At 43.4% G+C, this 9,935-nt stretch overlaps 1 protein-coding gene, 3 non-coding genes and 1 pseudogene across 4 annotated transcripts; 4 read left to right on the top strand and 1 right to left on the bottom strand.

Annotated features, from left to right (window-relative positions):
* The first annotated feature begins 646 nt into the window (after nucleotides 1-646).
* On the top strand, nucleotides 647-4,497 carry LOC124653188 (heat shock 70 kDa protein 1-like). The gene is made up of 2 exons (XM_047192256.1): nucleotides 647-956; nucleotides 2,535-4,497. Exons 1-2 carry the CDS (start codon nucleotides 743-745, stop codon nucleotides 4,262-4,264), a joined length of 1,944 nt encoding a protein of 647 aa, XP_047048212.1. The 5' UTR covers nucleotides 647-742; the 3' UTR covers nucleotides 4,265-4,497.
* LOC124658490 lies at nucleotides 1,871-1,951 on the top strand. Its single transcript, XR_006989225.1, has one exon. It is a non-coding gene; the product is annotated as a small nucleolar RNA Z195/SNORD33/SNORD32 family (small nucleolar RNA).
* Nucleotides 2,034-2,117, top strand: LOC124658494. The gene has a single exon (XR_006989229.1). It is a non-coding gene; the product is annotated as a small nucleolar RNA Z196/R39/R59 family (small nucleolar RNA).
* LOC124658572 lies at nucleotides 2,186-2,324 on the top strand. The gene has a single exon (XR_006989289.1). It is a non-coding gene; the product is annotated as a small nucleolar RNA F1/F2/snoR5a (small nucleolar RNA).
* A 4,789-nt stretch (nucleotides 4,498-9,286) lies between the features above and the next one.
* LOC124651090 lies at nucleotides 9,287-9,935 on the bottom strand (annotated as a pseudogene).

Here is a 9,935-nt window from a genome sequence, read left to right as displayed (position 1 = left end):
GAAATACGCACTGCCGTGTCTTTGAATCACAAGGAACATGAACAAAGGTCTTACTCGTGAAAATCTTCAGGTGATCACATGAGACGTACTTACCATAATAGACCCCTTGATAAAAAAGAAAGAAAGAGGACTTCTTAGCCTCCATGTTTTTCTTTTGTTAGGAGAAGGTGGTACGAACCTTGATCTCGAGAGCATCACCCGTGGAGAAGTCCAAGGATGGGATGAGATCCTTCGGGATAGAGATCTACTAGCCGCCGTCATGAATCGCTTTGATGGTCGCCATGGGAGGGAGTCGCCCGAGAGAGCCATGTGAGAACTTTTCTTATATAAAACTCTAAAACTCTTTTTTTTAACCTTAAAAAAGGAAAGATGACTTCTTAGCCTCCGCGTTTTTTTTTTTGCTAGGAGCAAAGTTGATTCCTTGTACGCACATGGAAGCAAACCCTCTTGCAAAGACCAGGAAATAGCCGTTTGAACGACCCAAACCGAAAGGCGCCCTGGAAAAGGACCTCTCCACGCGCCCTCAGCCGTAGGATCAGATCTGAACGGCTCCAGATCGCCCGACTCGCGGCCCAGAACCTTCTAGAGTCCTACGGCCACGAGCCCCCTTGCACTATAAAATTCGCGGCTCCGCCTCCTGAACTCGTCCTCTCGAAACCCTAGTCCTCCTCCTCCTCCTAGACCCGCCGCCACCAGAGAGAAAAAAACCCTAGCGAGCTCTCAGTTCGCCGGAGAAACAGCGATGGCCGGGAAGGGCGACGGGCCGGCGATCGGCATCGACCTCGGCACCACCTACTCCTGCGTCGGCGTGTGGCAGCACGACCGCGTCGAGATCATCGCCAATGACCAGGGCAACCGGACCACGCCGTCGTACGTCGCCTTCACCGACTCCGAGCGGCTCATCGGTGACGCCGCCAAGAACCAGGTGGCGATGAACCCCATCAACACCGTCTTCGGTGAGCATCCCTGAACCTTACAACTCCCTACATGCCCAGATCTGTTTACTGTTTTCATCAAGTGACTGATCTGATCCGCTTAGTGAGGTTTAGTTAGATGCGCGGTGGTTGTAGTTGGATATATTTAATACTCGCTGGAAAAGTTGGTCGCTCAGATCCGTTGTAGCTGTAGTGATGCTTGTGCTACCAAATGTTTGGTAGTACTAATGGTTATGGGTGTGCAATTGGATCCGGGCTCATAGTTTCGCCTCACTTAAATCTATCTGTTGAGAGTAGATCTACACAGTGGGTTACTAAACACCGTAGGTTTTGGTTCTGAATTGATTTTGGGGCTCAGATCTGATAATTCAGGTCTGTATTGTTGGCCATGATTGAGGTCTTTGTCAAGTAGGTTTCTAATGTAACTTAATCCTTGTAGTTAAATGATGTTTTGTGTGATGACGACACCGTGTTATTTTATTCCCAATTGTCATTGAATTATTAGTTTACTATTGTATTGTGTATTCGTTTTGTATCTCTGGAGCTGGCAGATATATGATGATACAAAATCCGAGCGCTTTTTGCTGACTTTTATGATGGATGGCTATATGCATGCTTGAGTTTGCTACCGTGTTTGTGAAGCGAAACTGGGGCAAATCGACTTTGGTATCTATGGTACCATTGTGATTTGCTCCAGTTTTGCCCGTTTAAGGACGTGGCAAATATGGGCAGCAGGCAAAACATGCCCATAGCTTTCATGGTTTTCAATCTGAACCATCTGCAGCTCAAACCTTTGTTCGACTTCATTTCAATATTTGATACTATTTTTTATTTGTACTGTATTTTGGTCAGGTACTGGTCTTAAAAATCATTCTTTTTTGTTTGGTCTTATTCCTGTTTAGCTTATATGCTTATAATTATTTGTGTCAATTGATTGGAGAAGTGATGATACAATATCCATACAACAATTCTGCATTCACTGTGATGATACATCATGCACTACCATCTGATCTCCTCTCTTTTTTTAGTTGACATTTTCTAGCTGATTTTTTTGGTGAACCACTGAAGATATGCAATGGTTACCTGGTTTTACTGCTGTGCAATCTGTGATGCAAATAATCCCATTTCCTGAATCACTGTGATTATTATAAACTAGATCACCATCTTTCGGCTGAGATTGCACACCTTTCCACGTATTAATATTGATTTGCTTTATAACCAATGATTCTTTTATTGCTTTCAATGTTTTTCATTGCCATTTGGTATCTGACGCTTGATCGTATATGTGATTCTGTGTCTCGAAACATGGCAGAAAGTGAGGGGGAACGGAACTTTGCGACACTGGTTGCTCCTAATGAGCATTCAGTTACTTTATAGCCGGTTATATTACTTCAATTTCCTTTACCTTTTGATGGTATTATACATTGAAGCATGGATTAAAATTCTGATAATTTTTGAGTGTTCCACTTGAGATTGAACTGTTAATGTAATGCCAGATTTTCTTTGTTATGTTTATAGATGTGAATATTCTGTTTAGTATATCTGTTCTTTATTAAGTTTTATTTGGGCAATTTCTGACGTAACCTGTGCTATGTGCAGATGCCAAGCGTCTCATTGGCCGGAGATTTACTGATCCCACTGTCCAGAGCGATATTAAGCTCTGGCCCTTCAAGGTTGTTGCTGGACCTGCTGACAAGCCCATGATCAATGTCCAGTACAAGGGTGAGGAGAAGCAGTTTGCGGCAGAAGAAATCTCTTCTATGGTCCTCATCAAGATGCGTGAGATTGCTGAAGCTTTCCTTGGCAGTACCGTGAAGAATGCTGTTGTTACTGTCCCTGCATACTTCAATGACTCGCAGAGGCAGGCCACCAAGGATGCTGGTGTCATTGCTGGTATCAATGTCCTGCGTATCATCAACGAGCCCACAGCTGCTGCCATTGCTTATGGTCTTGACAAGAAGGCAACCAGTGTTGGTGAGAAGAATGTGCTCATCTTTGACCTTGGAGGTGGTACCTTTGATGTCTCTCTCCTCACCATTGAGGAGGGTATCTTTGAGGTTAAGGCCACAGCTGGTGACACTCATCTTGGTGGTGAGGACTTTGACAACAGGATGGTGAACCACTTTGTCCAGGAGTTCAAGAGGAAGAACAAGAAGGACATCAGTGGCAACCCAAGAGCTCTTCGGAGGCTGAGGACATCTTGTGAGAGGGCGAAGAGGACTCTGTCGTCCACTGCCCAGACCACCATTGAGATTGACTCGCTGTTCGAGGGCATTGACTTCTACTCCACCATCACCCGTGCCAGGTTTGAGGAGATGAACATGGATCTGTTCAGGAAGTGTATGGAGCCTGTGGAGAAGTGCTTGAGGGACGCCAAGATGGACAAGAGCTCTGTGCACGATGTTGTCCTGGTCGGTGGTTCCACCAGGATTCCCAAGGTGCAGCAGCTTCTTCAGGACTTCTTCAACGGCAAGGAGCTCTGCAAGAGCATCAACCCTGATGAGGCTGTTGCCTACGGAGCTGCTGTCCAGGCTGCCATCTTGAGTGGTGAGGGCAATGAGAAGGTCCAGGACCTGCTTCTGTTGGATGTCACTCCTCTCTCTCTTGGCCTGGAGACAGCTGGAGGTGTGATGACCGTCTTGATCCCAAGGAACACCACCATCCCCACCAAGAAGGAGCAGGTCTTCTCCACCTACTCGGACAACCAGCCTGGTGTGCTTATCCAGGTGTATGAGGGTGAGAGGACCAGGACCCGTGACAACAACCTCCTTGGCAAGTTTGAGCTCTCTGGCATCCCCCCTGCCCCCAGAGGTGTACCCCAGATCACTGTCTGCTTTGACATTGATGCCAATGGTATCCTCAACGTTTCTGCTGAGGACAAGACCACTGGGCAGAAGAACAAGATCACCATCACCAACGACAAGGGCAGGCTGAGCAAGGAGGACATTGAGAAGATGGTCCAGGAGGCTGAGAAGTACAAGTCTGAGGATGAGGAGCACAAGAAGAAGGTGGAGTCCAAGAACGCCCTGGAGAACTACTCCTACAACATGCGCAACACCATCAAGGACGAGAAGATCGCCTCCAAGCTGCCGGCTGAGGACAAGAAGAAGATTGAGGACGCCATCGATGCTGCCATCCAGTGGCTCGACACCAACCAGCTTGCTGAGGCTGATGAGTTCGATGACAAGATGAAGGAGCTGGAGGCCCTCTGCAACCCCATCATCGCCAAGATGTACCAGGGTGCTGGTGCCGACATGGAGGGAGGCATGGACGATGACACCCCGGCTGCTTCTGGCGGTGCTGGCCCCAAGATTGAGGAGGTCGACTAATTTAGTCGCCGTTCTCAGTTTGGCAGCGGCTGCCAAGCTTGCTGCTAGTTATCGTCTATATTTTAATCGTTATTTGTGAGATTGTTTGGACCATCTGATGGTCAGTATTAGACCTAGTTTCTGTGCGAGTTGAACATCTGTGTGGTGCAATTGCCACGTTAAGTATTTGTCAGCAGATATATATCTGCTGTGCCTTATTATATAATATCGTTACCTAGAATTATTCTGTTTTTATATGCACTTGCTTTGATGTTAGTATTTCCATCCGTCCGTAAAAGGATGTTGGAAGTTGTCTAAATTCAAATGTATCTGTAGCATACATTTGAATTTGGGCAAAATGTTGACATCCTTATATGGATCTTCTGGAGCTATTTAGTTCTGGGACAGGAGTTTGCTTTTCCCCATTATTCCGGTCAAAGGATCTTGGCTGAAGCGCAAGATTGGAGACTGAAGCCAAGTTCTGGGACTGGAGTTTTATTTTCTTAGAATGTATCCTAATTTTTGGCATGAGTTCTTATTCTGCCTCTGATTAAAAAGAAATAACGGTTGTTTAATTAACGTACAGTTCTAATCCATGCGCTTAGCTTAAGAATGACCACGGCACTGGTGCAAGCAATGTAAACAGAGAAGCAAACTCCAGTCCCAGAACTTAGCTTAGCATAGTGCCACATTTGTGTTAAAAATGTTAGGAATAAATTAGCTTTAGATTTAGCAGATTCCTTAGAATATTCCCTATAGCAGTTAGCACATTAGTGATTTGTCAGCGAACAGTTGTGTTCTTTGCCAAGAGACACCATGTAATAACTGACTATGTACTCACGATTGTTGGGTACTATAAATACTCTCTGTCCATTTTCCCATTCTATCTTTGTCTCTCTTCACGTCATCAGCACTTGTTCTGCCAAAAAGCAGTAGGCCACCGGAGAGAACAGAGAAAGAGTTTCGACAGAGAAAAGAATATTACGGGAAAAATCTGATGGAAGAAGAATTATGTTTAGTGGATAGTGCTACTACTAACACAATTTTAAGGGAAACAAAATACTTCACAAACTCTTACTAAGAGAAAGGAAGATGTTATGACTATAATCGGGAGTAACAAAGCAATAATTGGTTCAGGAAGAGCCACATTCACACTCCCTATGGGTACTACTATTGTAATTCAGAATGCACTCTTGTATCCTGAATCAACGCGTACCCTTATAAGTTTTAAAGATATCCAATCAAATGATTTCCATCTTAAAACTGTTAAGATGGATAAGAATGAATATTTGCTTTTGACAAAAAGCGGCGGATATGAGGAACAAACTCTTGAAAAATTCCCTTCATTTTCATCCGGATTATACTTTACATACATCAAACCCGTACCTTTTGTTGCGTACAAAATAATTTTTCAAAATCTTGATAAATTCAAGACTTGGCATGATCGCCTTGGTCATCTTGGAATAGGTATGATGAGAAAAATTATAAGAAATTCTATTGGTCATAATTTACCAATTAAAAGATTTCCCAAGTCATCAGATTTTGTATGCACCGCATGTGCTACCGAGAAATTAATTATTATGCCATCCTACCTCAAAGTTAAAAATGAGTCACTTAATTTTCTTGAAAGAATTCAAGGAGATATATGTGGTCCAATACAATCTTTATCTGGACCATTTAGGTACTTTATGGTGCTAATTGATGCATCTACTAGATGGTCACATGTGTGTTTATTATCAACACGTAACCATGCCTTTGCCAAATTAATATCTCAAATTATCAAATTAAGAGCAAATCATCCTGAACACAGGATTAAAACAATAAGAATGGATAATACGGCTGAATTCAGTTCACGCGCATTCAATGATTATTGTATGGCCTTAGGCATTCATCTAGAACATTCTGTACCTAATGTTCATACTCAAAATGGATTGGCTGAATCTTTAATCAAAAGAGTAAAATTAATTGCTAGACCATTATTGCAGAATTGCAATTTACCAACCTCTTGTTGGGGACATGCGGTTTTACACGCCGCAGATCTGATGCAAATCAGACCAACTGCATATCATGAAACTTCCCCATTTCAAATAGTACGAGGCAATCAACCAAGTATTTCCCACCTGCGAAAATTCGGTTGCGCTGTATACGTACCGATATCACCACCGCAGCGTACCTCCATGGGCCCCCATAGAAAAATTGGAATCTATGTGGGATATAAATCTCCGTCAATTATAAAATATTTAGAGCCCCTAACAGGGGACCTGTTTACAGCCCGGTACGCTGATTCAATTTTTGATGAGGATCATTTCCCGGCATTAGGGGGAGAAACAAACCACAAAGAATGCCAAGAAATAGATTGGAATGTAACAGGCATCCAATCCTTAGATCCACGTACTAAAGAATCTGAATCTGAAGTTCAGAGAATAATAGATTTGCAACACTTTGCAAATAACTTGCCAGACGCATTTACTGATCACAAAGGTGTCACTAAATCATATATCCCTGCAGTCAATGCACCAGAACGAGTAGAGGTACCAAATAAAACTACTCAACTCCCAACTGCAAATAAAAGGGGGAGAAATCTGGTCTTAAGGGAAAAGGCTTCTCCAAAGCCACCGCGGAAACAAAAGAAATCTATGACGGTAAATGAAAATCAACCTGAAGTTGATAGACACCAAGATGATGTTCAACATCAAGAACCTAGCATAATTGTGCACACAAATTCTAATGCTAGGACATCGAAACAACCAGACGCCGTTGTTATGGGAAATCACACGGTGACTAAAGAAATCAATGAAATTTCCATAAACTATATCGATTCGGGAGAATCATACAATAGAAAGACTACACTTGTCGACACATATTTCTCCTCTAAAATTGCTAAAACCCTTCAACTGGATCCAGAGCCAAAATCTATGAAAGAGTGCCTGAAGTGCTCGGATTGGCCTAAATGGAAGGAGGCAATTGAGGCAGAATTGCGCTCGCTTAATAAAAGAGAGGTATTCTCTAAAGTAATACCTACCCCTCAAAAAGTCTTCCTTGTGGGAGCTAAATGGGTTTTCGTTCGAAAAAGGAACGAAAATAATGAGGTGGTGAGATATAAAGCGAGACTAGTAGCACAAGGGTTTACGCAGAGACCCAATATCGACTACGACGATACATATTCTCCTGTAATGAGTGGAATTACGTTTCGATACTTTATATCATTGGCAGTACAAATGGATTTATCAATGCAGTTAATGGATGTAGTGACCGCATATCTATATGGGTCACTCGATGCGGATATTTATATGAAAGTCCCTAATGGACTTAAAATCCCTAATCCAAATATAAATCGCAACATGTATTGTGGAAAATTACAAAAGTCACTATATGGCTTAAAGCAGTCGGGTAAAATGTGGTATAACCGGCTTAGTGAGTTCCTTCTTCAGAAAGTATACTCAAATAATGATGATTGCCCATGCGTTTTCACAAAGAAATCCTCAAAAAGATTTTGCATCATCTCAGTTTATGTTGATGACCTCAACATCATTGGTAACGCGGCAGATATATCTGTAGCACGCAATCATTTAATGACGGAGTTTGAGATGAAGGATTTGGGAAAAACCAAATTCTGGTTAGGTTTACAACTTGAGCATCTTCCCTCAGGAATACTCGTTTATCAGCCCGCATATATTCAGAAAGTTTTGGAAAAATTCAATATGGATAAATCATATCCATCCAAAACACCCATGGTCGTTAGATCCCTTGATATGGAAAAGGATCCTTTTAGACCTAGGGATGATAACGAAGATGTATTGGGACCCGAGTTTCCATATCTTAGTTCGATAGGAGCACTAATGTACCTTGCTAATTGTACTAGGCCAGATATTGCCTTTGCAGTAAATTTACTGGCTAGACATAGTGCAGCTCCAACAAAACGCCATTGGGTAGGAGTAAAGAATATCTTTAGATATTTACATGGTACTAAAGATCTTGGTTTATTCTATCAGAAAAATCAAGATATGACCTTAACTGGTTATACTTTCAGATCCTCACAATGCCAGATCACAAACAGGTTTTGTATTTTTATATGGTGGAACTGCTATTTCATGGAAGTCAACAAAACAGACTTTAGTAGCAATTTCCACTAACCACTCTGAAATAATTGCATTATATGAAGCTTCACGTGAGTGTGTATGGCTTCGCAGAGTGGTTAATCACATCCAGACATCATGCGGCATAGGTTCATTAGAATCACCAACTATTATCTTTGAAGATAATGCTGCATGTGTTGCTCAAATGCATATGGGATATATTAAAAGTAATATCACAAAACATATTGCTCCAAAACTGTTCTTTCCTCATGAATTACAGAAAAATGGAGAAATTAATATTTTGCAAACAAAATCTTGTGACAATCTTGTAGATTTGTTCACCAAGTCTTTACCAGCAGCTGCATTTCAAAAATGCATTCATGGCATTGGTATGAGACGACTTAGAAATTTTCAAAGTTCAGGAGGAGAAATTTCCCAGAACTGAACTTAGTATTGATCATCCGATAACAATATATTGTACTTTTCCTTATGAGTTCTCCAATGGATTTCTCATATAGGTTTAAATGATACAATTATTATACCAACGGTATATCGGATTCCTATATTTTCTCCTTATAATTTTACAGGTTTCGTTGGAGGATATCAACTCAAGAAGGTCACGAAAAGTCTGTTATTCAAGATTGACAGGATCTTACTAAGATTTTCCATCACTCGGAGATATATTAAGATTAGAATACAGCGTTGTCCAAGGGGAAGTGTTAGGAATAAATTAGCTTTAGATTTAGGCTATCAGGCAGTTAGCAGATTCCTTAGAATATTCCCTATAACAGTTAGCACATTAGTGATTTGTCCAATCGCTGTGCAAAACGAACAGTTGTGTTCTTTGCCAAGAGACACCAACATGTAATAACCGACTATGTACTCACGACTGTTGAGGTACTATAAATACCCCCTGTCCCTATCAATGAAAGCATCCATTTTCCCATTCTATCTTTGTCTCTCTTCAAAAAAATTGTATTCGCTGCAGCTTGCAGTTTATTCACCATGTTGCCGGTCAGCTATTTATGTAGTGCCACCGGCGGCTACGTAGGTACGAAAGTCATGCGTCCGACCAAGTGATGTCGTACTCGCCGACCTCCTCGCCGGTGATCCCGAGCTCGTCCCACACCGCCTGGGATGCGTCGACGATGTTGTTGCGGCATGGCGGCTGGAAGGCGTGCTCGGTGCTCCTGGTCGCACCCGTTGACGGAGTCGCACTCGTCGACGACCTTGGCGAGCACGGACCCGTCGTTGGCTTCGATCCGTATGTTCCTGCCGCAGCGGGAGCTCCCGCTGTACCAACCCGTGGACAGCGCCACCACCAGCTCGGTGTTGTTATGGAACGCGCCGTCGCACTCCGACGGGTCCCCGCCGTCGCCGCCCTCGCCGAAGTCGTTCAGCGTCATGATCGCTCCGGTGGAGGAGGAGACCGGCGGCGAGCACCGGTACGTCGGGTACGCCTCCCCGGCCTTGCAGCAGTCCTCGCACGATTGGCTCTGGCTCGGCCGGAGCGTGCCGCTCTGCTCGCAGCCGGCGCCGTCCACGGCGGCGAGCAGCAGGTGGCTCGCCGCCAGGGCGAGCACCAGCAGGAGGCAGCTGCCGGTGGACCTCAGCAT

The sequence above is a fragment of the Lolium rigidum genome, chromosome 5 (genome assembly GCF_022539505.1).
Source record: "Lolium rigidum isolate FL_2022 chromosome 5, APGP_CSIRO_Lrig_0.1, whole genome shotgun sequence".
Classification (NCBI taxonomy): domain Eukaryota; kingdom Viridiplantae; phylum Streptophyta; class Magnoliopsida; order Poales; family Poaceae; genus Lolium; species Lolium rigidum.
The sequence above is the reverse complement of the archived record's forward strand: the minus strand, read 5'-3'. Positions and strand labels throughout refer to the sequence as shown.